Here is a 27828-nt window from a genome sequence, read left to right as displayed (position 1 = left end):
ATTTTTATGTAACGTGTCTGCCTATGTGGCAATGATTGAGGTTTTATTTTTCAAAAATTGTACCAAAAGCCTCTCCGAAGTAGGTAAGTGACATTTCTAAATTTTTGTGGACTGTTTTTGAATGTTCTGGAACAAATTTTTTTTAAAATATTTTTTGGAAATAAAATATATCTGATATAGCCTTTCTTTACTGGAATAAAGATTACTATGAAATAGTTTTTATGATATGAAATATGAAAATACATTTCTAAAAAAAAAAAAAAAAAAAAATTTAAGGTAACCGATCATCGTATCTCTTGTCTTGTTTTATCACGAAGGCATTAATTTTTTTTCAATAATTTTGTTTTTGTAAATAGTTTTTATTACATAAGCCAAGTAGTGAATACAAGGAATACACATTTGATAACTTTTTTTTAATAAAAACAAAATAACAGATAATAATAATAATAATAATAAATTTTTGAACCTTCCTGAACAAAACAACGGGATGAATTTCTGCGAAATACTATATAATTTTTCGCACACGTCGCCATCAACACTTCAGACATACTTATAAAAGAAATATTATTACAAGTGCGACGCTAATAACGTTAATGAATTTTTTTTAGTGGTATCGATTACTATCATATTTTATGCAATGGTGAGGAAAAAAAATTTTTTAATCAGATCAAGAATATAAATACTTCAATTATGAAACAAGTCCTCTTGACCACAATATTATAATGCGCGTACATAAATTCATAAATTTTAAAGTCCATGCCATCAGTGGTTTTATATTCGAGCTACAGTGTTCGTATCGACAAGTAAAAAAAAAATTTGTTTTAATAATCGTAAATTTTTAAGTAATGCTCGTCAACAAAACACGACGATTGTCAACGTTAAAATTTTTTGTACAGTAACCTCATCATGTCTCGAGGGTTAATTTTGGGATGAGGAATTCAAATTTTCCAGTACTTTTCGTAAAAAACCACAATGGATGATACGAAATCCTTCTTCAGCCGACTTTGCGCTTGCGGTAACCAACGTCATTTCAATAGTACATACCAATGACATTGAAACGTGAAAGCGAATTAACCGATTTTTTTTGCTAGATTCGGCAAAAACGTCGAGCAGCCAATCGGGGCGTCGTCAGTGCAAATCTTCGTGCAACCAGAAATCCTTCGTTTCCAATCTGTGGGACAAAATCAGTGAAAAATCGAAATGTTACAAAGAGAAGGAAGGAAAGTGCTCGGAATCTGTGAAAAAAGAGGAAAAGTGCGAGCCGAAACGCGAGGTGTGCAAGGAAAACACAAAAAAGCTCTGTCCCGAAGCAAAAAAACCGAAAGCAGCGTGCAAAACGTGCTTCATCAAGGAACAAGTAACTCTACTGCCTCTGACATGGCCAGTCCAACATTGAATCGCATCGGAAGCCTCGATTGAACCCGCAATTTTCCAATTTCATCAGAACCCTTTGGCACCGCCTTGCTGCCGATTGAAAAGCGAGGCCATCGAGGAGAACTCGACGTGTCCGCCACAGGGAAGCCTCCAGGACTACCGAGCCCCCACTTGCGGCTGTGACTTGTGCCAAAAGAGCGGATATTCCGGCCGCTGTTACGACCGGCGTACCTTTGCCGAGGACCCGCCCCAACTCGAGAGAGCGTGATCCACGTCGCTGCACCTCTAACTCCACCGTTTGTGATTTTCGAAGCCAATACGTTTAACAATGACCCATCTTGATGCACAGGATTTTTTTTTTTTTTTTTTTTTAATTTCGTATTGATTCGCCGTTTGATTTTCCAATGGGAATGTACACCGGTTTCAAATGCCATTTATCAGATTTTGGAGGAAAATAAATTTATTGTTTTGTTAAGCACAGCGTTTATTAATTTAATTTTTTTTTTTTTTTCTTTCATTGCTCACGCGCTCGTCTGAATAATAATACTTTGCTGTCTCTTCCAGATGCTTACAACATATAGATATATTGTTTTTTTTGTGGGTTCTGGCATCAGTCGATCAATCGTATTTTTTCAAAACAATTCATTAAAAGCTTCAAATTTTTGGCTCGACGATGTGTCCTTGGAACAGGACACTCCTCGGCGTGGTGATGAAATAGTAGAAGGGCCTATCGACCACCAGCTTAGGCGGTAAGACCTCGGATTCGACGGCTAGCTTCAACACTATTGACACTCCTGAAAAAAAAAAATAATAAAAAATAAAATAAAGAAAACAAGCTTAATTTTAACCAATGACATTTTTAAATTTATTACAGTTTCTGGATACAACGGAAATTCAACGATTTTTTTTTGTGTGGCATAAACATTTATGTACAAACATTGATTGACAAAGAAATGTGCAAGATGATTGAAAATTCAACAACCTCGTTAAAGCTCATCTCCAACGCCACCCAAGATGGGAAAGTTGATCATCCGAATAAGAGTAGAGAGGCTACCAGGAGGTTGATAAAAATAATAATTCATACGAGTTGATTGTTCAGAAGTACTTTTATTTAACCAAATAATATCGTGTGTTACAATACGTGCATGCAGTTTTTCTTCATCATCACTCATACGTAACGCTAATTAAATCATAAACACAACTTGTGAAGTATTTAATACAGTGTAATTGGCACGTAGCCGTTTGATTGGTTTTGTATGGTTCTCATGCAAAAGTAAACGGCTCAATCTTAATTATTACGGGTTTTGCGATGCGATCGATGAGTACGTCGTTGCTGTCGTGATAAAAAACTAAACGTCGCGCGTCGCTTTGATAAAATTGTCCCCGAATCTGTCAATTTTCATATGTCTGTAAGAAAAAAATATTTTTCTTCAGTTATAACTCAGAGGCACCTACATGGAGAATTAAAAAAATATATGCTAATTCAACCACTTGAAAAAAAAGTTAATTTTGGATTTTAAATCATTTGTTTCAAGATAATAAAGTCATTTGTACTTTTTTTTTTTTTTTACACGCGTCAAAAAAATACTATAAATGATAAAAAAAAAAACTTAAAATTCAAGATTTTATGAATGCAAATAATAAAATTAGAATCAAGTGTTGAAAAAATGGAAACTCAAAATAGATAAGTATGACCATTTTGGGACTTTACCTGAATTATAGCTTAAAGGGTTCTGACTACTCCTGAAAACAAAGTGATTACTTCCTTCCTGTTCACCTGTTTAATGATTTCGTAGTAGAATGGACGATCGATGAGTAATTTATCAGTCATCTGGGGCATAGGCATTGATAATAACTGAAACATCATTCCTACACATGGAAAAAAGGTAAAAAGTTTTCATCTTCTGCACAGTTTGGAGTTTAAATGGCTTATTCATTTCTTTCCTCGATAAAATATTTAGTTTTGCGAATAAAAAACAATGGCAGTACAAATTACCTTACAGTTGAGACTTTTTTTGTTAAGTATAAATATTTTGCTATCAAGGTAAATTTAAGGAGATCGAAAAAAAAGTGTTACAAATAGTCTGCGGTTTTATTAGATAACAAAGTTGTACTGTTCATTGACACTCATTCATCAAAATCAAAACTGGTTTATTTTTCCTTCAAATAGTATTATATTTTTCGAGGTATCAATAATAGAGAAGTAAAAAGGTCGATCCACTTGAAGTTCTACGCTGAAAACAACCATGTCGAGAACAAACAGTCCTGCGAACACATTCCATGTAAGTCGATCAAATTTAGTATCTGCCATTTAACACAACAAAGCAGCTTCAAACCATTCGAAAACTCGAGAAATTAGCTTTAAAGAAAAAAATACATACGAAGCAAATTCAAGATGTTTTTTCGGTGGTGTGCGAGCCCAAAAATTCAGAATTCAACTACATACTAATTATTTTTTAAATAGAACAAGATATTTTTTTAATGTTTATGATTAATGATTGAGTACTTCTCTTAAATTTATAACTATTACGTATATCGTATGTGATTATCACAGCGTTGTAAATATTATTTTAATAAATAATAAAAACATTACAAATTTTGTTAAATACCATTGAGAAACGTGACTTACTTGGCATCATTGGTGCAAATGGAATATATATATATATATATATATATATATATATGTGTGTGTGTGTGTGTGTGTGTGTGTGTCACAAGTTTATATTAACTAAAACAAACGCTTATGAGACTATTTTTTAAAAAGAATAGTTAATAGAACAAAAAGGCGCTGGCCAATCTTTCGACGTAAATAAGATAAATTAAAAACAATAATCCGTGTTTCAAAAAAGTAAGTTGCCGATATTTTGTCATCTAGGGGTTTCTGCTGTATGCAAAGTAATTTTCATTGTTGAATAATCTAATTGTTTTTGTTGGCACAGCAAAATGTAGTGTAAAAATGAAAACTCCTGAGAAAACAGATTACTGCTAGTTCATAGTTATATGATAGTAATTGTTATTTTTAGTTTTTTTCAGTATATTATTTTGTACATCACTTGATGATTACAATTTTATCTTTTTTGTTTTCTTGAAAAAGTTGTAAATGAATTTATTTCAATTATCTTTATTTAACATGTTTACGTTGTTAATATTAAACTTTTCAATAAGTTTTCAAAAAATAAATCACTAAGTCAAGAAATAATAATACAAAAAAAACCTCTGCAGTGTATGTAATCTAAAAAATTGTCAAAGTAAAGTTTAAACTGAACGTGCCCTATTAACATGGTATGTTTATTGAAATTTTTTGAGAAATTTTAAGTTACATACATAGTTGTTATAAAAGTTTAAATGTTGATCGAAGGATGCAATATATTTCGTGCCCAACTAGTTGGCTTAAGGTTTATTGAGAGATCCAGAGAAGAGAGAAACATTTTTTCTATTAACAATTTTGAAAAAGAATGGTCTATCTAATTGTAGTATTGTTGGAGGAGAAGGGAACAGTAGCGCTGAAGCTGGTGCTATCACAATAGCTGTAAATAAAATAAAATTTTTTTGTGCATCATCTCATTAAATAAAGTGTTAAGTACATCTACTATCTTGATGTGACTAGTAAATTAAATTATACAAATAACAAATGTTATGATAACGATAATACTCATGATTTCATTCACATAATAACATACAATGTATTTATAATAAAAAGAAAAATTAACCTAATTAGTTTTCATCATCTTAGAAAATGAATACTATTAAATTTTTTCATCTAGAATTTAGAAGACGAATATCATATTTTCACTGAGGTTACACAAATCAAAGAATACTCATTCATAACCATTATATCGCCATCCCTTACGAAAAAAACCATTAAGATGTAATTTTTTACATTCTGAAAATTTAATGTTAATTTACCAAAAATGTAAATAATTAAAAAATTTTAAGACAAATTAAAAAAAATTTTTATTCGAAATCTAAATAATTTTATTTTTTGTTAGGGATGACAATATAATTTTAATTTATTACTGAGAGTGTGACCTATTAATAGAATGTCATATACTTTGAAAGATATAATGTAGATAAAATTATTGTAAAAGCAAAGTTAAATGCAATAAATGTAGTCAGTACAATGTACGTTTATTATACATAATAGACTCAAATGGATACCCAACCCTTAAATAAAAGGCGTAATAATTTTATTGCCAAACTTATTGGTTTAAGGTGAGTTAAGCGATCCAGTGAAGAGAGAGAAACGGTAGGCAAATGATCTATCTAGTCGTAATGTTATTGGCTGGAGCAGCAGTTGCATTGAAGATTATATCATTATTAAAGCTGCAAAAAATGTGCATTTCTTTGTACATCTCAGTCTCTGAGTAAATTGAAATATTCAACACGTGTATTGTCTGGACGTGTTTAGTAAAGTGATTCATATCTTTAGTATGTATAAAATCCATATATTATATAGATAAAACTATTAAAAGTAAAGTCAAATGCAATAAATGTAGTCAGCAAATTGTATGTTTATTCAATAAGTCCATGTTGGTACACGAGTTCAAGTGTTGAGTAAAGGATGTTATTAATTAAGCACCAATTTTTTTGGTTTATGGTTTGTTAAGAACTCCAGAGAAGAGGGAAATATTGTTTTTGTCAACGATTTTGAACATAAATGGTCTGTCTAATTGGAGTGTTAATGGTAGGGGGCGCACTTGCACTGAAGTTATAGCTGATCCTACTAAGGCTGTAAAATAAAATTTTCGGTACACTTTCGATTGCAAACATAAAATTAAATTAATTTTAATTGTCGTATACATTTATTGCTTGACGATTAGAAGAAGGAGTGAAAAAGGAATAATGTTGCGTAATTCACATGTCAGGATGATGATGATGGTGATTGATTAGTTCACATAATAATGAGCAACAACAACAGCGAATACGATGTTTAAAAAAAAAAAATACGACTAATGTAACGTTACAAAACAAATACTGATGAATAAAACTTAGCACTCATAAATATAAGGTTCACTGCTCTTAAACTATTGAAATGATTTTTTATACTTTTTATTAAAAATACGTGGTCTATAGGAAGTACAATATGCCTTGTCATTTCATGGACTTTACTGTTTTTGGCCGTACAATTGTTTTCTTAAAATATTAGGAGAACTAACGTTCCGTGGCAGCACAAAAGAAAATTCATACATTTGTACTACGTATTTTGATGATACATCGTTATTATCAATCTAAATATATTAATATAATAAAAAAGTGACGGTATTGTGAATAACTATTTGGTTAACAAGGGAAAAATTATTTGAGATGCAAACGGTTTATTTGTTTTTAGTGTAATCGCTGTTCATTCGAAAAATAGCCCATTGACAATTTTTAATGCTGAAATTAAAATAAAAATAAAAAAAATACCAAACAGAGTCTATGTGCTTTATCAGACATAATTTTATAAGCTTAATACCTGTTATTATTTAAATACTATGGGAACCCAATGGTTCAACTATATTTTAGCGTTACAACTTTTTAATGGAACCAGAAAAGATATCTGTTTGGGTCTTGTTATCAATGATTTTGTAGAAAAACGGTCTATCTATTTTCAAGATTTCTTCCGGAATATAAGAGAGAAGGACCACTGACATATCTAAAAAAAAATATTTTATTCATTAATATTGCTCCCATCACATTTTCACATAATATGCTGTCTTAAGATTTAATGTAGGGTATTAGTTGTTTTTTTAAAACTAACTATGGAATTAATTTATGTATTAGTTTTGTTAATTCATATTAAGAAGTATGTTTTTAGTATTGTTTACACATTTTTACTTATTAGTTAACATATTTAACTATTAAAATAAACACAATTTATGATTTATGAGCTATCAAAGATATTAAACACTATTAAAAAACAACCGTATAATACCTACTTAATATCTTACTAGAAAAAAACACAAAACTGTATTAGCTCCTCACACATTAGAAAAATTTAAACGCTTTAATGTAATGAAAATGTAGTAAAAGAAATTTCTCTTTCTCTTACAAAAAAATCATCAATAATTATTTTAAGGTTTAAAAAATCAATTTTTCCCAAAAATATAATATTGAATTAATTAATTAATTAAACACGTGTAAAAAATAAAATTATACAAAAATTTATTTCAAAATGGCGATTGCAGTATTTACAATACATTGATGAAAAAAAAAAAAAAAAAAAAAAACATTATTTCAGACAAAAGATATGGCACGACTTCAAAGCTGCTCTACATGTCCTTTGAAAAGTGTAATTCTGCTCCTGGTGTCAATTATCGTGAAGACGAATGGTCTATCCACTTTGAGTACGTAAATTGGTTCAGGTTTGTAGATCGCGCTATAAGCTACAAAGCGGAGCGCTACATTGAGGACAAAAATTTTTTTTTTTTTTTATTTATTTTGCCCAATAAACTATTTTAATTTTAATTAATCATTGCAGCGCTCTTTCTTCGACGCATTAGTCAAATATAATAAAATTTATGGCAATTGTCTTGTTAATTACTAAAGCATTTGTTTATAGTTGTGCGAATTGTGACACACGAGCTAAGCTACAACTAATTGGAAGCATAGAGAAAATCACGACGCACGTGATAGGCTGATTTTGCACTTTTAATTTTTGTTGATGTGCATTTTATCAATCAGAAAAATGCACGGTAAAGTACGAAAAAATGTGTGACCCAGCAATGAAGGAAACATTGGTTTTTTTCAGTTGGATAGTTTTCAATCGTGGAATTTTCCCGTCAAGTTTGTAATGTTATGTTATTATTTAACAAGAAAAAAAAAAAATTTTTTAAATAATGCATCAAAAATCCAAGTCGATGATTTTCATAAGTGAGGTTGATGATAAGTACTAAGATCTCATCAACAATATACAGGCTCACAAATATGCTATCAACGGTACAAAAACACAAAGTATCGTTTTAAATTGTAAAAAAAAAAAAGAAAAAAAAAGAAAAAAAAAATGTAACCCACAACGAGATAGATAAAGAAAAGCCAAAGCAACCAAGGCAAAGTCGAGGAAACAAGTAGTGTGTGAAAAAAACGGGGGAAAAATTCGATTAGCAATAGGTTGAAATGTAATGATCCGAAAAAACCACAGCCACCGTTGCGTTAAATAAAAAATCAAACACCATAACAACAATGACCGACAAGCAAGCAAAATCAAGAACACGAAGCGAAGAACAACTCGTCTCTTGGTTACCACCGTCTCGACATCGTAGAAAGTATGTCCGGACGATCGGGAGAGCACAAAGGAAGGTGGCAACAAATAAACCGTATAATAAGTATATATAGTGTATGTCTGGATAGCTCACCCGTGACAGCAGCGGCCTCGCTGCCCTCCTCGTTCACCTCGATGAATGCCTTTTGAAGGACCTTTCCTACTTTGATCGGCTGGTCGGAGATACCACTGAAGTTGGCGTAGTCGGTGAACATGTCCGTCATACCCATCTACAAGAAGACAATGCGACATGTACCCACGTGATGGGCGACCGAAGAAATCACCGTTGGAGCGATAGAATCGCGCGTAAAAAGTAAGCCAACGCACCTTCTCGAGAACGGCTTTGAGGTCGAGGGTGCTCTCGACCTTGAATTTCGGCATGTACAACTCGACCTCGCGTTTAAAGCCGATGGTGGTGAGTCTGTTGTAGTTGAAGGCCTCGAGGTTCTGCTCGACTTTGCTCAGCCCGTCGACTTCGTCGGGAACGATGATCACCATCCTTATGTCCTTGTTCTGCCGTTGGCGATTAAAAATTTGTTCCATTAACCAATGCGGTTCAATAAGCATCATCGAACGCTATACCGATATAGTACATGTGATACTCGCCTGGTAGGGCAGCTCGATGAACTTGGCTTTCAAGTCGTGCATCTCCCCGTAGAAGAAGTCACCCTTGACGTACATCGTGGGCACCAGCTTCTCCTTCCTGGTCTTGTTCTCCATGTAGTAGAAGGGCTTGTCTTCGGTCTGTTTGTTCTCGAAAGGCTTCGCCCACTTGCCCTTGAAGTACACCGCGTTCAAGATAACCATGCGCGTGTCACCGTCGATGTCTCCTATCAATAGGAGGGAAAAAAATACGGTATGAAAATTAAACATAGGAAAATGGTCGAGAAATCAAACGAGAGAATGTTTTACCATCTTCGAGGATCTTTTCGATTTTGTGGTGCGTCTTTTGGTCCACCCAGTTGTTGACTTCTTTGACCGCAGCGGACGGGTTGCTGATGTCAAGATCGGCAGCCTCGGAGCGGAACGAGTCGGTGGCGAGCGCGTTGAAGCTGGGCTTTACCTTTAAGCTTTTGGCCACGTACATCTTGTTGGCCATCTCGAGAGTGACGTTTTTGACGTTCTGTCGGGGGGCGGGGGAAAATTAATCGGTAACCAAAACGAGCAAACATATACAGCTTACGTTGATCTCGTCCATGAGGGTTTGCATTCCTCGGAGACTGACGCTGTCGTCGGCGGGCAGGCTGAGCGAGGTGCGCATCTGCCGGGCGGTCCTGCCCCCGGCGCCCATTGCCGCCATCGACAGGACGGAGTACGCGCTCACGGGCGAGCTTATCACGTTCTTGCCGTCGTTCTCTTTGCTCACCGTCTGCCGTCAGATATTAATGAGGAGTTTATACGTGCGATGGTGAAACTCGATAATACATATATTATATACGTGCACATGGTAGTCACGATTTCGCTTGATTCATCTGCCGTTGGAAGTGTACTCGTTTTTTCGAGCGATTCTTTTTATTGTCAATCGTTAAATGGAAAAAGGAAAAACTTTCGCTCTGCCCTGGTTATTTTAATCGTGTCGTGATGAGAAAATTAGCTGCTTTATTTATTTGTTCGGCACAGGCCCAGGCGATACTACGTTGCTCGAATATGATGAAAACCGCGTGCAAATCATTTCTCGTGCGCAAAATGCGATATCTGCGATTGATTTCAAGTTTTTACAGTTAAAAATATCCTTCAATATTAAAAAAACTTAACATATGAAAATCCATTTAAAAAAAACATTCCCATTGAGGCAGATGAATCCATTACGTGTATATAGGTATGTAAACGCACCTTGAAAAATTTCGTGGCGAAGCGTTCGCTGCTCTCGGAGACCGCCTTGAGCGCCGATTTGTCCTGGGCCATGGTGCAGACGGCGCACAAGACCAGTGCTAGTGAAATCGTATCTAAGGATAGAACAAAAAGATCTTGTAGGTTTTTTTTTTTTTTTTTTTTTTTTTTTTACAATGGTGCTACGCTTTGATGGTCACGTACATTTCTACATGGTCATGTACATTTGATCGTATACAGGTGCGCGGCATTTCAATGAGATCGTGAACCTAGACCCATGGTTTTTTCTTATATTGTTTTTTTTTTCGGTTTCCCTTTGTTTTCTAATGGTTTTTGAAGTTGTGAATAAACGAAATTTTTCTGTATTGTGGGACAACGGATACGAGAAATAAAATTTACGGATGAGAAAATTTTATAACTGTTTTGTCGGAAACAAAGTGAAAAAGAGCGTCAAGGAAAAAAAAAAAAAAAAATTCATGCTGCAAAGGATGTTAAAACCAAATACTGCACCGTTGGCATTTTAATTTTGCTTGCAAACAAAACAAAATTATAAAAATTCCTACAACGCAGGTTAACTAGACCATCACTGTTGAGGAAAAAACAATCAAAGGTTTTTTGCACGTGTTTTTATCCAATGGATCACAAGTTAAGTGACATAACATTGCATCATTGGTAATAATTAATCTCAATGGGCATATAAATCAATAACAAACTAAATTCTGGAATTTTTGCGTCACAAATATTACTTACTATGAGGTTTTTCCCGAAGGCTAAGCCAAGGTGATTTTTATACAAATGTTGTGTGCTCGGTTACCACACGATATAAATATCTCACCACGTGAATTTCAATGAGTCACTTTTAAAGCTACATGTTTGCGTGTACCCACCGGTGTAAATGCGTATACGTACAGTGTCCATTATTCTGGTTACACGTTGTACACGAGCGTGAAAATCGTTTGCGATTTTTATCCCAGCCTCATGTCATGTCTTCCTAATACATGTCTGTCTTTTCAAATGGGAAATGTTTGAAACCTCCATACAAATAGTGAAAAATTTAATATATCATCTATTTTCAAGGCAAAATGAAAAATACTATGGTTTAATTCCCGCAAGTATCAGTTTAATATCAAGTGGTAATAGTCACTGGTGTACAAAAGTAACGTAATTTAAAGTATTAAATTTTATGTCAGTGAAATAATGTCACTGCGACTCGGTGGAGGAAAAATTTATTACTTAATCAAGTGAACGAGGAAAAGCCAAGATACTCAAGCTCAAAATGCATCGGATTACGATTTGGATTTTCTTTTCTTTAGCTATCCAGTAGGTTATCTGCGAATAAATGCGTCGAGTCGTTGAAACTTGGCGCTCTCGCGATTAAGGGAAAATAAAGAAATCTCGACCGGTCCAAGTGGACGAGCTTCTTCTTCATTTATCTCTCGAACTTGTTACCATAATTAATGCACTTGTTTACGCAATTTAATTAGCACAGCGATTTTTTTTTTTTAAGCTAGTTCATCGTTACAGCTTCTATTTTGCTATTCGATCAGTACTTATTAGGGACTTTTGTTTTATCAATGCCTTTATTTTCACTTGTACTCATTATATTGTTTTTTGACTTATTTTTTTTTTATTAAGTAACATAAATTCTTTTGCCATGATACTGGAATATGTGCGTGTAGATAAAACAATATTTTTCAAGTTTTATCATAATCCGAAAAAAAAAGAATTATATGGCACTCCATATCTTGTCAAGAAAAAAAAAGGTGATATTTCTTAAACTGTTACATAAAAAAAGTATCGAAATCGTTAATACACGGTTATTTAAACGCAGTAAACACGAAAATCGGTACTCGATGATTAAGTGTTTATCAATTTTACCAAGACAAAACGTGTAAGAATTTTGGCACAAAATTGACCCAACTATGGATTTCACATGACTTTACTAATAACACGAAGTAATGACAACATGTTTACTTTGACATGGAAAAAACAAAAAATTCACGTCGTGATTTAAAAATGAAATAAAGTCAGTAGATCGGTAGTAGAACGATGAAGAAGAAACAAAAAAAAAAAAAAAGAAAAATCTAATCAAAGTCACCGCTCATGAGCAGACCGGCCGGCGAGTGATTGTGCAGCGCTATAACGTAATATAAAAACAAAAAAACTTACGGAAACGCATTTTGATGTGTACGTATCGGTTAATGTCTCTCCACTTTCCTATTCAGACTCGTCGAAAGCGAGTCAGCGACTAACTGCTGTCCACAGCCAACTCTGCCGCTATATACTCTTTGTACCGATCTACGTACGTCACACGCAACCGTGTAAGTGCATACATTTATTTGAGTATACGTGTATCTTCAAGGCTGGAAGTACTCGGTATGAGTAATAATATTGATGCTTTACGCGGGTCCAGTGATGCAAGTGTGCGTGTGTCTTATTGATGCCTCGTTACGCATTACACGTACGAGGAATTTTTAAGAGTTAGTATTGCGTGTCGCTTGCGTGTGTACCCAATGAGTTCCCTCCTTTTTTTGATCTGATTTTTTTTTTTTTTTTTTTTTTTTTTTTTTTTTTTCCTCAGGGAATTTCACGAAATGTATGCTTCCTTCATGAGACGAAGATGGAAAAAAGAATGTAGATATTTCCTCTTTGGGAATCGAGATTTAACATATTTTTGCGTACGTTGATCAATCTGGAAATTAATATAACTTGTGCGATTGTTAGGGTAATCAAGTGTAAGGATTAATTATTTTTGAGGAATTAAAAAAAATTTTTTTTTGTCAGTAATTCCCTTAATAAATTTTATGTAACATCACCCAAATTTTACCTTCGAGAGATTTTTAAAATTAATGATTTCATATGCACGTGTCATGATCAATGTTTGCATTTCTATATCATAACACGTGCTGTGTACAGTAGGCATTCGTCACAAAAGAGCATGGGATAGCAATGGAAGAAAGAATTTTTTTTATTTTTTTTGTTTTAAAAGTACTACTTTTTTTTTTTTTTATATTGTTGTAGCATTATTCTTGTTTTCGTGTATGTACGTCTCGAACGACGCTGGCAGTCGATTGTCAATATAGCGCCGAAAGACGTCTTATTTTTTACTTTAACATCTGAACAAATTGACTTGTGGATTAACTCAAAATTAAAATGTAATATTTAAGTGTTAGTAAGCCAAACATGGAGATTTTATCCGATCCATAACATTACTTAAGATTTGAAGAGATTAAATATGAGAGCAAAGTTTAAGATCTGGAACGGAAAATAATCAGCAGCTGCGTTAATAAATATTACCATTTTTTTTTTTTTTTTTTTTTAATTGTGATTTTTGAAAATAAAATTCCAACAAAATCAATTGATTAGTGGCGCGAAATCGTGAGTTTTTTCACGTATGTCACGTTACATGATGTACATTGTTTTTCACTCAATACGCGATCATGTATACCCAAATTAAAAAAAGCCGTCAATCACTTTTTGCTTCACTAATCAAAGTACAAAATTCTCGGTCACAGTGAAAAAAAGCGAGTAATTGAAATGTTTGATCTATGTTAATTTTTTCAATAAAAAAGATTTTGTTTCACTTAAATTAATAAAAGTTACTACTAATTTTAATATTTCAGTTAAGATTTTTTCCAGTAAATCATGAAACAATTCAAAATATTAGCTCACACCAAAGGCATAAAAAAAAATAACCAATTTTTGTGTTTGTTTCTGTACTGCTACTATTTACATGCGCGATAATTTTAAAGTTGAAAACTACAGTCACAGCTTTTATGATTTGTAGTTGTATTATTTTTCGGACGAACGTTTTATCGACACATCAGACGGTAAACAAAAAAGATAATCCAAAATTATTAATGAACCGTATTATGCATACTCAAAGGCAAAATAGCCATTATCGTATACGAATATTATACACGTGGAAGTATAAACACGTCATGTGCAAAAATAACCCGACAGCGTAATATTTGTAGGTCGTAAAACTGTGACGTCTTCAGGCGAGAAAAAAAAAAAAAAAAAAATTTGTCAATTCGATACACCAACACCGAGATTTACGTTGGATGATCGAACACACGCGCTGCTGATTTTGTATTCGTTCAACGCGCTCTCGTATCCGATACTATTCATGTCGTTTAGAAAAATACAAAAACCAAGGAAACACCTGGCGACGCGTGTTGCGGCAACATTGTTAGGCGTGTTCGAGGTTCGGGGGATCCTCCGCGGCTTCCAGGTGGTTGTATATCAGGTAGTCGCAACATCGATCGTGGTAGTTGACTCTGTGGCACATGTCGCAGTCGCAATTGGGCACACACCATGGACTCCTCGTGGGAAAGCTCATTTGAAATTCGCTACTCCTGAATTCGTATTTTTGAAGCTTCGGGATTTTCTGCAGTGCACAATATGACGCGTGCATTAATTTAATTTTTTAAACAAATTATGTTGACTTAAAATACGTTCTTTCGGTATATTACTGTTTTTTTATTTTATAATTTCCTGTTTATTTTAATGACTCTTTTTCGAGCATAACACGTGATGTTGCCAAAAAGTTCTTTTTCACGAATGCTTTATTGGAGGAAAAAAAAGAATTTTTCAAAAATAAATCGTCAAAAATCTTTTAAAGACGTAGCTTTAGAGAATATAAATATTGGATATACGTATAGGTACATATTTATTTTATCTGAAAAGTTTGCAATTATTACTTGTCCTCCCGTGCCAAACTTTTGTGGTGCGAACACTTTGTCAAATGATTCATTGTTCTGATGCCTTTGGTATTCCCCAGTGAAATTTTCCTTATCCTCCTCAAAGCTCTTCAAATGGTCGATCAATAATTCTTTTACAATTTTCGGGTCAATGTCTTTTGTGTCACTTTTTGCAGTTTTTAAGTCACCAGCGAATGTTTTTTCGGTTTCTTCATTTAAATTATTTTTATTTTTACCAGCCGATTTAGGATCGAAAGGTTTTTGATCATGATTCCCTACGTGGTTCATTTTGTTTAATGTAACAGCTAAGTTTGCTAAAAAAATTTAGGTTATCATTTAAAAATAAGGTTACGCGTTTTACATTTATAAATATTTATATGGACAATTTACCGCAATTGTAGATTTTTTGAAAAAAATTTGACTGTTCCTTGTCCATTACGAAAATAGGATAGTGAAATAATGATAAAACTTGAAATTTAAAGTAGGTATTATTCAAAACCAAAACTAAATCGGGGGTAAGTGTTGTTTTTTGTCGCGACAGTCACTAATTGATGTACCTGCTGTTACTTATGTTATAATGATGTAATGAAATAGTATAGATAGAGGGGCATTTGAAATGAAAAATTGTTTTTAAAAATTAGTGTTTCGTACCATCACACGAGGTAATCGCATATGAATTAACGAATATTTATTTATGATAATACTATTGTTGCAAAAGTATTGCATAATCCGTAAAAATTGTTTTTTAAGAATAACCTCTTTAAACCTATGGTATTATAAATGATTGTAAACTAAAATATACTGCACTAACATAAAATATATTTATTGATCATTTTACTCTTAATCTTAATAAAAAATACACATACCAAAGTTTATTCAAGATAACAGAAATGATATCGCGTGACTCGACAGATGGGCGTGACATTAGATCTCACGGCTATGAAAAAAAGAATCCAATGGCCAGTTATTTAATACGTTGGCAATGTGAAATTTGTTAAATAGTATGCGTACACGCGTTGCGATATTTAAAAAATCATCCCAATCAAGATATTGGAATCGAGGACAGTACCAAATTTAAAATAAAGATCAATACAAGACAGTTGACGGTACCTCCATGACAAACCATTTTCATTTATTTATATTTTTATCGATCCACGCCTCTTATCTTTTTAATTTTATGCCCTTAAAAGAAATAAATCTAAAATTCAGGTTTCTGGGTACAAAATTACAAACACGTGTATACTTTATAAACCACGAATCATTGAAAGAAAATCCATACACTTGCTCCACTTTTTTTATTGTTCTTCGTGCCATCGGTAAAGCGCAACTTTTACATTTTTTCAAACAACCAGACTATCGCGAGCACCGCATCGAAACGAAAGGAAGCGATGATTGCTCCGAAATGAGGTTGAAAAATACACCTTGAACTATAGACCCTCTGTTGTTACGACTCGCCATTTTCGCAGCTGCGCCCATCACGCAGCTATACACGGCTCGATTCGATTCCTTGCCGGCCCGAGGATGGGATTGCTGTTAAATGTCGTGGAACCCTTTGAGAACTCAATACCTCCCCTCCTCCACTCTCCGAGCTGCTTCCACCGTAGTATAGTCTATTAAAGGATCCGAAGTCCGTCGAGGTCTGGCATTTCTCAACTTTAGTCCGATGCAACTTTTTCTCTGTATACCGGAAATCCGTCGAGCTGCCGTACTTTAGGTACATTTGTGCGCGGTGTGTGATGTAACGGTGATAGTTTTCTTTTTTTTTTTTTTTTTTTTTTTTTTTTTACAAATTTTTGGTCATAATCTATACTTTTGTGTTTTTTGTCGCGCGTGAAATGAACGATTTTTTTGTTTCATAGGTACGTCTTTCGCCGACTGTTGCGGTAATTTTGTTTACCATACATTACAATACACATTTACATGGTTACTCTTATAATTAAAACACTCGACAATTAGAGAAATAGCTCTTTCAATTTCGGCAACTAGAGTTTTTTTTTTTTTTTTTCATTTCTGCTCATTTCGATCCCTTTGGTTGTTTAAACACAAAATAAAAATCACCAAGCCAAATGAAACCAATGGCCTATATTCGATAATTGCGTAAAGGGAACAAAAGGGCAACAAAGAAGCGTCCTGTGGACCAAAGTGCTTTTTTATGGTCAAGTGCTCCCTGTTGATCAGCTTGCACAATTAACAAATCAATTATAGAGAAGGAGGGTTTTCTTTTGTACCCCGATGGTTTGATTTAAAAAACTCTGGAAAAAATTATTAACCCGACGGAAATCAACAAAGAAAGACGCTCGATCGGACCGAACAACAGCAAAAGGACCCTGGTCTCCAATTCCCCTCGAATGGACGAAGAAAGAAACGGAAAGAAAAGAAAAAATTCGAGCAGGAGAAAACAATCCACCTGCTTTCAGATGGCATCGTTTCGCGGAAGCTCGGGCTGGCCGTGCGCTCTGTTGCTACTGCTGCTCGGCGAATCGGCCGCCTCGCCGATGGATGAACCGATCGTCAACGGAGCGACAACCCTCCCGAGCCTTGGACCCGACGCGTCGCGCCCCGAGCACAAAGTAAACCTCTTTTGATCGTCTTTTCGAAAGTCACTTGTGGACAGGCGTTGGTGAGAACTGTACTGTCCCTCAGGTAGTCCGGGGGAGTGCAGAAGGCGACGGGGTTGCCGACGCAACGGAGGCGAAGGCCGGAGGGAACTCGACGACTCGCGGGAGCGCCCAGTACGAAAGCCAGCGCTCGAACGCCCACCGGAGACACCTCGGCCGGTTAGCGCAGAGAGACGCCGATCGGGATGACAAAGCTTACGGGCCCACCTACGTCGATTACGAGCACGGTAAGGGTGTTTAACCAAAAAATTGTTTTTACAAGAGAAGAGACGAGTATATTCAATTTCTTCGCAACATTTTGAAATGGTATCAAACGTTTTTTGGGGATTTAAGGGGGAAAAAAGAGCAATCATCGGTTCGGGGGGTATGAGATAATTCCAACCACTTGGGTGTTCGAGAATACCCTTATGACGTTTACTTAATTGAATTTTCTACGCCAGAATACTATCCCGTTGCAAATTACGACTTTGATGACAAGTACAACACCATAACGGAGAATCAAAACATCCACGGCTACGGAGGGGTCTCGTCGGGTCCCTGGCAGGCAGCTCAAGACTCGGGGTACCCAGCGCCTTCCATATTCGCGGACCCGTACCGAAACTCACCTTCAGGTCAGAATAATACACACCGTGGAGAATAAAAGGGGGGAAAAAATTGTTCATCGCCGTATCGTTTGAATTTTCAGTGCCGTTGAGCAGCGGCTCGCAAACGGGCTGCCACTGCCCGTCGACGCCCCACCCGAGGTGCGAGAGCCTGACGAGCCGCTTCCTCGACCTCGCGACCTCCCTCGGACGGACCCTCTGGGCGCTGGTCCAACTGTCGGTGTCCAGCAGCATACCCTTCCTCGTGCCCCTCGTCGCCATCAAAGCCATCCTCGTGCCCTTGAAGATCTTTAAGTTCCTCGCCCTCTTGAAAATCATGATCAAGCTGTTTGTCGTTTTGCCCCTCATTTCGCGCCTCCTCGCCCCGGCTCTCTCCCAAATTCCCCTGCCCAACGTTATCCAGGCGATACAGGACATGCTACCCTCGACGGGGCACAAGCAGCACCCTCATCTCCCCCATCGCGACGAGGCTCGGACTGAAAAATTAGCCGGTGTGGACAACGACAGCAGCTCGACTCTGGGGAAGGAGAAGGAGGACGGTTTCGGCAACAAGGACCCGTGGGACCTCGGAGCCTGTCCCAGTAGGATTGCCTGCGAGGTGGCCGTGTATCTGTCCGGATCGATGTACGACAGATTTTCCCGGAATTTGGTCGATTTTGTCGCGAGGAAGGCTGGCCTCGGAGCTCGGGATGGTACCGATAACGAAGAGACCGAGGAGGACGACGAACTAGCTGCCAAGGTATTCTTCGTCGCGTTGAAAAAGAGGTGGACGCAAGACCAGTGCGGTGTTTACAGGTGTTGGGTGTTGTATTGAGTTTCTTTTTCTTCTTCTTCAGAGTATTTATACTTTAATTGGGACTTTGTTTGCAACCGCGGGTTTGCTCATATTTTTTGTAGACATAGGAAATTGACGGTATAATTATAATATATATGACGACAAAACGTACGATCGACCGCTAATTCGCGTAAAAATCACTTTTTTCGACCGAGTGTAAGGAGTTTAAAGAAAAAATCTAACGGTAATTTATCGACGAAAGGTTTTACGTGATGAGTGTACCTATATAGGTACAATATATATTGTATTGTACCATCATTTTTTACACACAAGTCTGTCAACCGAACAAAACGACAAAACCGAAGAGCCGACTTTATTTTGTAAATATAGTACAAATTTATATTTGTAAAATTTTAAGTTTTCTATGTAAACCCACATTATATTTATTATTGATTCACTGTAATATTTATTAAGATTTGTGTAGTAAATATTTAAATACTGCATACAGTCTCTTGATTGTAGTGAATCATCAAGTTCTTTTTCACGCAAAAATACAACGGTTTTTATAATTAAAGGTGATTTTTATTTGCTAAATGTATCACAATAATTTGTTTTCTTAAGCACTACACGGATAGGAGGGGAATTAGTTAGCTGTGGGATTCATAACGTGTCCTTGAAAGAGAATCACCTCTGGCGTCCTTATCATATAGTAGAATGGACGGTCGACGACAAACGAAACTTTGTCAAGCACAGGACTTATTTTAGCCGACTTTGTAACGATATTTACTTCTGTGAAAAAAAAAAAGAAATGATTATTTTATAGCAAATAAAAAAAAAAAAAAAAAAAAATATACTATCTATTTGTGTGCCAGTGAACTTACTCGTAGCCGCTGCGGCTTCGCTGCCTTTCTCGTTGACTTCGATAAAAGCCTTCTGAACGACTTTGTCCACCTTCAGCGGCTCAAGAGCAATGCCGGTAAAATTGGCGCGATCGGTGAACATGTCCGTCATACCCAACTGAAACGCCATTTCGTTATCACTTAAAAACTCATTTTTTCCTAACAAACACTTAAAACACTCACCCTTTGAACGACGCGTTTGAGGTCGACGGTGCTCTCGATCTTGAACTTGGGCAGAGAAACTTGGACCTCCTTGAAGTCCCTCGCCTCCGACAACGTCTTGGGGTAGAGCGAGTGGAGGTGCTTCTCGATCTCGCTGAGCCCGCTGACCTCGTCCGGCAAAATGACGATCATAACAACGTTTTCGTTCTGCAATCGATGAAAAATTACGGTACCATTTCCACGCAGACGCGTGAAAAAAAAAGAAAAAAAAATCATCCAAAAGCAATAGCGGAAACCTCGTAGGGAAGCTCGATGAACTTGGCCTTCATCCGCGGGAGCTTGCCGTGGTAAGTGTTGACCGTCACCTGCATCATCGGAACTTTGACCTCGCTGGTCTCGCCGAGGTGGAAGGTCTCGTCGCGCGTGTCCTTCTCGTTGAACGCCGTGTACCAGTTGGCTTTGAAGTAAATCGCGTTGAGGAGCGTCATACGCGTGTCCGCTCTGATGTCATCTGCATCGAAAACACGAGGATTCACATGGAGGAAATCATATATTTTTTTCTTCAAACGCGAAAAAATCACTTTGGGGGCAAAATCGTTGCGGCACCTTCTTGCATGAGATCCTTGATTTTCTGGCGCGTCTTCTCGGCGACCCAGTCATTAATCATCTTCACGGTCTCCTTGGGACTCGTCACGTCCATCTCCGCGGCCTTCGTGCGGAAGGGGTCGATCGCTAGCCGCTTGAATTCCTCCCTCACCTTCATGTTCTTGGCAATGTAAATTCTGTTGGCCACTTCGAGAGTCACTTTGTCAACTTTCTGTTTTTTTTTTTTTTTTTTTTTTTTTTTTTAAAGAAAAGTTACAGCAATCACTTACATTGGAAAAAATAAAAAATAAAAGTATCGGCAAAGCGTTATGTATGTATACCTCAACTTCGTTGAATAGCCTCTTGAAGGACGCAAGGCCCATGGCTCTGTTGTACGGCAGTCTAAGCGCTGTGCTCATCTGCTTGGCGGTGTTACCTTTGGCGCCATAAGCCGCCAAGGAAAGGACGATGTAGGCGCTCAGGGGCGAGACGACGATGTTCTTGCCGATTTTCTCCTTCGCTGCTTCCTACGGGAAAATCGATTTGGGTTACGATACGTGTCTATACGTGTTTAGGTATTTTGTTTGGGCGAAGCCGATGTCCAAGCACCTGCAGAAATCCAGCGGAGAACCAGTTACTGCTCACGGATACTTGTCCGTGTGGTATGACCACCGCCGAGCAAGCGGTAAGGCCCAAAAGGGCTACCGCCCCGGCAAACAGAGCTGCGAGAGAGATAATGGGATTCATGAAAATCGATGTACATATAATTAGAGCTGACGATGAGATTTGGAATTTCAAGGTGTATATACTTACGGGAACGCATATTGAACATGGATCGGCTCATCACCTCAACAAGACGGAAAAAACTGAGCTGGTGGAGATAACGAGCCAGCTATTATATATATAATATGTCCATGAATCAGTTCAAGGAAGATCGCAGTTAAGCGCGATAATATCTCGCTTTATATAACTGATAAAAAACTTTAATTTGTTTATTCTTACGGACAATTAATTTAATCCTGGTTTTCGGTCGCAAAGAACAAGGTGTATACGAGGTTTCCTCGTGCGAGAGCTCTCTTTTGTCGGGGGCGAATTACATCATTGGTAATGACTTTTATTTTCTTTAACGTTTCTTCATATTTTATTGTTGCATCGTTACTCTTGTGCCAAACTGCGTATGTGTACACTATTTTCGTACTTACTTGTGTCATTGTGTTTCATTCACTGTAAAAAAAAAATTTCTTTTAATCAAGGAAGTATTTACCACATTGAAGGTGCGAGTAAATATTTCATGTCGAGAAAATTTTCTTGTTTCAAATTAATGTTTTCTTTAAGCAAAGAAAATATAATCTTATTTCGAAAGATCATTTACTCATGACTGTTCGAGTAAATTTTTTTCCAATGTCGTGTTTAATATTGCGAACGTTTCTGTTATTACATCCCTATCATTAGAGGTAGAAACGTGCCGATGATTCCTATAATCAACTGACATCAATCAATCGATATAAAATCTTAAAAAAACAAGTTTGTTTGATTAAAAAAAAATAATAATAAAATTAAAAAAAGTCAAGCGTACTTCACGTAATTAGCTAGGGAAATTTGTATGAATCAACTGACAGAAATAATTTTTCAGCAAAAAATAATGCGCAATAATAATAAAAATTTGCATCATTTCGTGCGTGAGTTTAATTAAATTTTTGCACGCATGGCCATACGCGTCAATAACGACGTGTTTGAACTGGTGCGTGAGAAATCCGCCTAGAAGCGATACCCTAATTTGTTTCTATGAAAAAAATTGTCATCCACGTTTTTACTGTAGTAGTTGGAAAAAAAATCATAGAAATGTTTTATACACGTATGTGTTTCCGTCTTTTGCAGAGTATGACCCACCCTTTGGCCGAAGATTTTAGGAAAGAAGAAAACATTGTCACTCGAAACGAGCCCACCGGTCATTTTTTTTTTTTTTTTTTTTTTTTTTTTTTAATCACAACTTTTAAAATGCTGATAAAATAAAAAAAATTTTAATTATTTCAGGGGTAAGACCTTGTTAAAACTTAAAGCTTCGAGCCGGAGGTATAGTTGCGTTACGACTTTATGAGATATTTACATGTTATCTTGTCCAGCCAAAAAGAGGCGTTATCTTTATTGCATTTGCTGAATTATCTTATTTTGTTTGCTTCTTCGATGTGTCTGTACTTTTTCAGTTAGTTTAAATGTAATCAGTTATGAATTTTGTAGATTGTATTTTTTTTCATTAAAAGTATAACAACAGTTAGTATTTTTGTATGAACTGCAGTAAAAGGTTTGTTTAAAATTCTGGACAAAACTTATTCTTTAAAATCTAAAACAATTTTACTTGTTGATAAAGACGTGTAATAGAGGGTTAAAGAAGCATGGAATTTTTTTTTTCTCATGTTTCATATTATGTCTCGAAAAATGACTCCAAGGTATACTTATTGACACGATGGTCTCGAGTTTAGGTTTTTATCTTTACCTTATTGCGTGTGTATCAAACAAAATTTCCTCATAAAATATATACATTGTAAAAGAAAAACTCGGATGTGTACGTGTGTAAAAGTAGTATTTCTCTGGTCCTAGAATTTCACTCTTGAATTTTTTTTTTTTTTCCCAAGAGTCAAAAATCTTCAAGGAAATGCATATAGTTAATTCATAATAATAAAACAAATAAACAACATTTTTTATTTCATTTCAGTGTTATTTATTTTCGTAACGTGTTTCAGTCTTTACAAAAATACAGTACATAATATTCCATGTACTGGTGTATCCACATACAACTCAACAATTCCAGTGAGAAACCAACGTATAATTTTGTTCTCACTCCATAGCAATGACAATAACAACGAATAATTAAACATCGTAGAGATCGATGGAAAATTTAATTATAAATTCTGAGCTTGTTGAACAGTAAACATTCTGTTGGTTTGAGTTAAAAGTAAAACAATCAATTTATTTTAGAGGATTCGAAATATGACCGGAAAACAGTGTCATGGATTTATGCATAATTTTGAACATAAATGGTCTGTCGACAAATAAGTCAACAGGCGGTGGTGGCATACTCATTAACATGATTTCTACTCCTGAAACAAAAAATTTAATTATATTTGACGCGTAGAAAAAAATTTTTCGTAATAAGTATTTTATCAGTGTTTTTGATTATTTGTAAATTTTTTTTAATTTACAAAATAAGCCAGTGAAAATATCTTTATAATTAAATCGTTAATTCACATAGCATTTAAATAAATTTATCTGGGTAAGTATGAGTCTTTGTTGGCATTAATCTTTGAAAAAATGAATTTTTGAATGGATGCAGTGGTGTATTTTATTTGTATTAATTTATTTATTTTATTTCTCTTTACAAAAATCATACATGCAATTTCATAAGTGTAACTTAAAAATCATAGGTTAATTATAAAAAATTATACTTTTGGGAGGATTATGCAGGTCACGTTTAAAATACTTATAAATGGATGAACAATGTGATATTCTAGATAAAAACTAATATTATAAGTAAAAAGATAGAAATATCATAAACGAAAATAATACTTCAATTTAAATTGTAATCAGTAAGAACTATAACAATTAACATCTGAAATTTTTTTTAATAATTTCTTTTGCAAGTTAAATTTCGCACTGATCTTCTAAAAATAATAGTATTAATTAATAACGCGTGAAAAAAAAAAAAATATTTTTCTTAACAGCTAAGTTCGTATCTGACAATTATAGTGAGCATCAAGTATTGTAAGTAACTTTGTAATACTATTAATTATTAATTACAATGATCGTGTCGTTAATTTAAAAAACATTTGGAAAACTATATAGTATCAAAAAGTTAATATCGTATTCACAAAATAAATTCAACATGTATAATCTTGCTTCGTTATCAATAATGCGTATATCGTTATGGTGCGTCGAATATTTCAATGTTTTTGAAAAGTTACGAAGACTCGGGTTTCTTTACACGTCCAGAAAAAAACGTTATGTTTTTGTTGGCGTCAACGATTTTAAAATAGAATGGCCTGTCCACTTGTAACTCTATCGGCGGTAGGGGCAGAGAACGTTTTACTATCCTTATGCCTATTGCAAAAATAATTTATTTTAATGGACGAAATACTGAAAAAACAGTTAAGTGAGAATGTGAGCGTGAGGGCAACAGCGAGTTACTGCGTGAAGCGTTAATTAGGTAAAAGAGGGAAAATATGGTCAAGAAATCAATTCTCCTTTTAAAGTCCAAATCGAGGATATGAAAAACAAGTGTGTCAGATGGATGGCTTCAGAAATTAAAGAATTTTGTAAAGAACAATTTCATTAAAAAAAAAAAAAAAAAAAAAAATGTATATTATTGAAAACTTTATCTTACCAGTCACTGCAGCTGCTTCGCTGCCCTCTTCATTGACTTCGATAAAAGCTTTTTGCATAACTTTCGAAACCATGACGCTTTCATCGCATATGCCCTTGAAATTTGCTCTTTCCGTAAATATCTCGTTCATACCCAACTGTAAAATAATATACTCATTGCAAAAACATTTATTCAAATTTAACGTAAAACTGTTAAATATAGTCATCATACCTCCATCAAGTGGGCATTTAACTCGTGTGTTGATTCGACTTTGAATTTAGGTAACGAAAGATTAACTTCTTGGCGACTGTATTTAAAATGCTCATACTGGAGCTCGAGTTTCTCGAGGTTGTTCTCGATTTTTTCCAAGCCGTCAATAGCGTTAGGTACTACAATTACCATGAACAAATCTTCATTCTAAAGCGAAAAGAAACATAAAATTTATTTATTATTTTTGTTATTATTATTATTATTATTATTATTATTATTATTATTTATTATATTTTTTTATAAAAAATTAAACTTATACACTACAATTGCAATTGCATACCCACCACATAGGGAAGAGCAACCACTTTAGCGTCAATGTCATGCAATTCTCTGTAGTAAAACTTGTCGTTGATGAACATCATGGGGACTTTGACAGAAGTCGTTGCATCAACTTGAAACAGTTCTTCTTTCGTTATTCTTGCATCAAATTTCTTTTTCCAGTCCCCTTTGAAGTACACGGCGTTCAAAAGTATCAGCCTCGTAGTTTCGTCGAGATCATCTTCAAGGAATTACACAAAAAGTTCTTGAAAAATATAACACCCAGCAATTTCATAAGCGTTTCAATGATGCGAACCTGACTTTACGATCTCCTTGATTTTTCCATTGGTTTTTTCAACGCACCAACCGTTGATTGCTTTGGCAGATTCAACGTTTTTTTTAAAATTCAACGATTCACTCTCGGATCGAAAGTACGTGCCGGTTATTTTCTTAAAACTATCTTTGATCTTGACATCGTCGGCGGTATAAATTTTGTTGGCAATTTTCAGAGTGACTTTTTGTGTATCCTGTTTCAAATAAAATACCATTAATCGCATGAGCTACTGTTGAGATAATAGACGTTATAAGTGTATACGACTGTGACATCAGTGTACAAATTGTTGGAAGCATTGCTAATAATAGTTCCGTTGAAAACGAAGTATTCGGTAAATTAAAGAAATACATGTTCACGCGAGTACTTATATACGAGCAACGTAAGATATGATATCGTTTCGGGCTTTCCCGTATCGCCTTAAAAAAAATATCTTGTATTAGTTATCAGTACTTTTTTTCCGCGTCTCTCTGAAAATATTTACGTAAAATTTTGCTCCGAATCGTGGATCAATTTCAGAGTGAATTATGAAATAATATTTCGCGAACAATAAAAAACGAACATCCGCATATCAGCTATGTTAAATTATTTCTTGTTTGAAAAAAATGTTGTAAGTAGTAACTCTTCTATTACAAATCGTGAGTCAAGCACGAAGATTAACCGAACTCATTGATTAAAAAAACGCCACACCCACCGTCATAAAAAATAGATTGAAACACATTTTTCTTGAAAATTAAAGTGAAAATCAAATTTTTTAAATACGTTTCGGCAATTGAAGAGAGTTGTTTTTATTTTAAAAGAATCGTCAACGGGACCAAATTATTATTCACCCCATTCCCCATTCGTCCCTATCATAAAAAAAAAAAAAAAAAAAAAAAAAAAAAAAAAAAAAAAATACCGATCTCGCAACAGCCGATTTAGATCGGGATATTTGAAACAGATACATGGGGAGAAAAAAATGCGCGCGTAAAAATCGGCAACTCACATTGAGCATATCAATTAAACCCTGGAATCCCTGATGGGCGTGGGAGTCGTTGACGGGCAGGTGGAGGGTCTTGCGCATCTCCTGGGCGGAGGATCCATCAGCGCCGTACGCGGCCATCGACAGAACCGTGTGCGCGCTCAAGCCCGAGCTCACAAAGTTTCCCTTGTTTTTGCCGGCTAAGCTCTGAAACACAGACGCCCAAATGTGGTACACATCCCCATATCGTACATCCACCGCACATATAATTTTATGCTCAAGTATTGACGATTGAAATTAATGCATGTTATCATCGACGAACCTTGTGAAAGTCAGTGGTGAATCCCTCGGCACCCTTGGTCACGCTCAGGACCGCTTCGTCGATTTTTTCTGCCATTTCGTCGAGAGTTTTACTTTTTGTTTGTCCCTCTTGATACGTCGGCGATACTCGTGTCACTGCAGCCCAAGCAATTGTCGGCCACGTCTATGTAACTCCAAGTGTCGAAGTTGGCTGGCAACCGGGCTTGTATATATACCCACGCAAGGTGTGTAGGTGGTGTAGGCGCCGGCCAAAGTGGGGATCGGATGACTATATTTTTTACTCTGCGTTCCATGTGTGTTTATCACCGGCTACACCGTATACATATGAATTTCGTTAAATGTGTGTGCAGTTGGGATGAGGCGACTTTTAATGATTCATTTTGTAAATACCAGTGCTTGCTTCTTGAATTCCCATGGACACACGGACGTTGTCGCATAAGTATTTTCTTAACAACAAAAAAATACGCTTGTTGACCTAAAACAAAATATAGTAAATAATGAATTTCAAAAAGTAGAAGATTGCGATAGAGAGAGGAAAATTC

The 27828-nt window shown here is 35.5% G+C and overlaps 3 protein-coding genes across 9 annotated transcripts; 1 reads left to right on the top strand and 2 right to left on the bottom strand.

The window, feature by feature from the left end:
- Nucleotides 1–1882: 1882 nt before the first annotated feature.
- LOC106637163 (alaserpin) lies at nucleotides 1883–12685 on the bottom strand. Of its 7 annotated transcripts, none has more exons than XM_014349844.2 (9): nucleotides 12614–12685; nucleotides 10448–10560; nucleotides 9798–9983; nucleotides 9527–9737; nucleotides 9221–9444; nucleotides 8942–9127; nucleotides 8709–8844; nucleotides 3086–3243; nucleotides 2466–2781 (listed from the first exon to the last, which is right to left on the bottom strand). In XM_014349844.2, the coding sequence occupies exons 1-8, from the start codon at nucleotides 12621–12623 to the stop codon at nucleotides 3098–3100; spliced, it is 1212 nt and encodes a 403-aa protein (XP_014205330.1). In that variant the 5' UTR covers nucleotides 12624–12685; the 3' UTR covers nucleotides 2466–2781; nucleotides 3086–3097. The 7 variants fall into 7 exon arrangements, with proteins under 7 accessions (XP_014205332.1, XP_014205330.1, XP_014205338.1 ...); XM_014349852.3 differs by lacking the exon at nucleotides 12614–12685 and adding an exon at nucleotides 12323–12460; XM_014349846.2 differs by lacking the exons at nucleotides 2466–2781; nucleotides 3086–3243 and adding an exon at nucleotides 1883–2168.
- Nucleotides 12686–17564: 4879 nt separating this feature from the next.
- Nucleotides 17565–19181, top strand: LOC106637050 (uncharacterized). The gene is made up of 4 exons (XM_014349680.2): nucleotides 17565–17717; nucleotides 17791–17992; nucleotides 18206–18376; nucleotides 18451–19181. The coding sequence occupies exons 1-4, from the start codon at nucleotides 17565–17567 to the stop codon at nucleotides 19179–19181; spliced, it is 1257 nt and encodes a 418-aa protein (XP_014205166.2).
- A 604-nt stretch (nucleotides 19182–19785) lies between these two features.
- On the bottom strand, nucleotides 19786–27590 carry LOC106646207 (uncharacterized). Its single transcript, XM_089596094.1, has 15 exons — nucleotides 27288–27590; nucleotides 26990–27172; nucleotides 25990–26200; nucleotides 25700–25914; nucleotides 25377–25562; nucleotides 25167–25302; nucleotides 24748–24883; nucleotides 24177–24196; nucleotides 21398–21510; nucleotides 21130–21315; nucleotides 20810–21020; nucleotides 20500–20714; nucleotides 20225–20410; nucleotides 20024–20159; nucleotides 19786–19931 (listed from the first exon to the last, which is right to left on the bottom strand). Exons 1-15 carry the CDS (start codon nucleotides 27360–27362, stop codon nucleotides 19786–19788), a joined length of 2355 nt encoding a protein of 784 aa, XP_089452220.1. The 5' UTR covers nucleotides 27363–27590.
- Between the last annotated feature and the right edge of the window lie 238 nt (nucleotides 27591–27828).

The sequence above is a fragment of the Copidosoma floridanum genome, unplaced genomic scaffold (genome assembly GCF_036245765.1).
Source record: "Copidosoma floridanum isolate Cflo_tuat_1 unplaced genomic scaffold, Cflo_Japanese_pri ptg000029l, whole genome shotgun sequence".
Lineage (NCBI taxonomy): Eukaryota > Metazoa > Arthropoda > Insecta > Hymenoptera > Encyrtidae > Copidosoma > Copidosoma floridanum.
This window is presented reverse-complemented; position numbering and strand designations above follow the sequence as displayed.

Coding starts and splice junctions, on each gene's coding strand:
- LOC106637050 (XM_014349680.2), top strand. CDS start 17,565: ATGGCATCGTTTCGCGGAAGCTCGGGCTGGCCGTGCGCTCTGTTGCTA. Junction 17,993..18,205: donor CTACGTCGATTACGAGCACG/GTAAGGGTGTTT, acceptor TTTCTACGCCAG/AATACTATCCCGTTGCAAAT. Junction 18,377..18,450: donor GTACCGAAACTCACCTTCAG/GTCAGAATAATA, acceptor TTGAATTTTCAG/TGCCGTTGAGCAGCGGCTCG.
- LOC106637163 (XM_014349844.2), bottom strand. Junction 9,984..10,447: donor TCGCCACGAAATTTTTCAAG/GTGCGTTTACAT, acceptor ATCTGACGGCAG/ACGGTGAGCAAAGAGAACGA. Junction 9,445..9,526: donor CGAAAAGATCCTCGAAGATG/GTAAAACATTCT, acceptor TCCTATTGATAG/GAGACATCGACGGTGACACG.
- LOC106646207 (XM_089596094.1), bottom strand. CDS start 27,362: ATGGCAGAAAAAATCGACGAAGCGGTCCTGAGCGTGACCAAGGGTGCC. Junction 24,884..25,166: donor CGAAGCAGCTGCAGTGACTG/GTAAGATAAAGT, acceptor TTTTTGCAATAG/GCATAAGGATAGTAAAACGT. Junction 20,160..20,224: donor TCAAACGCGTCGTTCAAAGG/GTGAGTGTTTTA, acceptor ATGGCGTTTCAG/TTGGGTATGACGGACATGTT.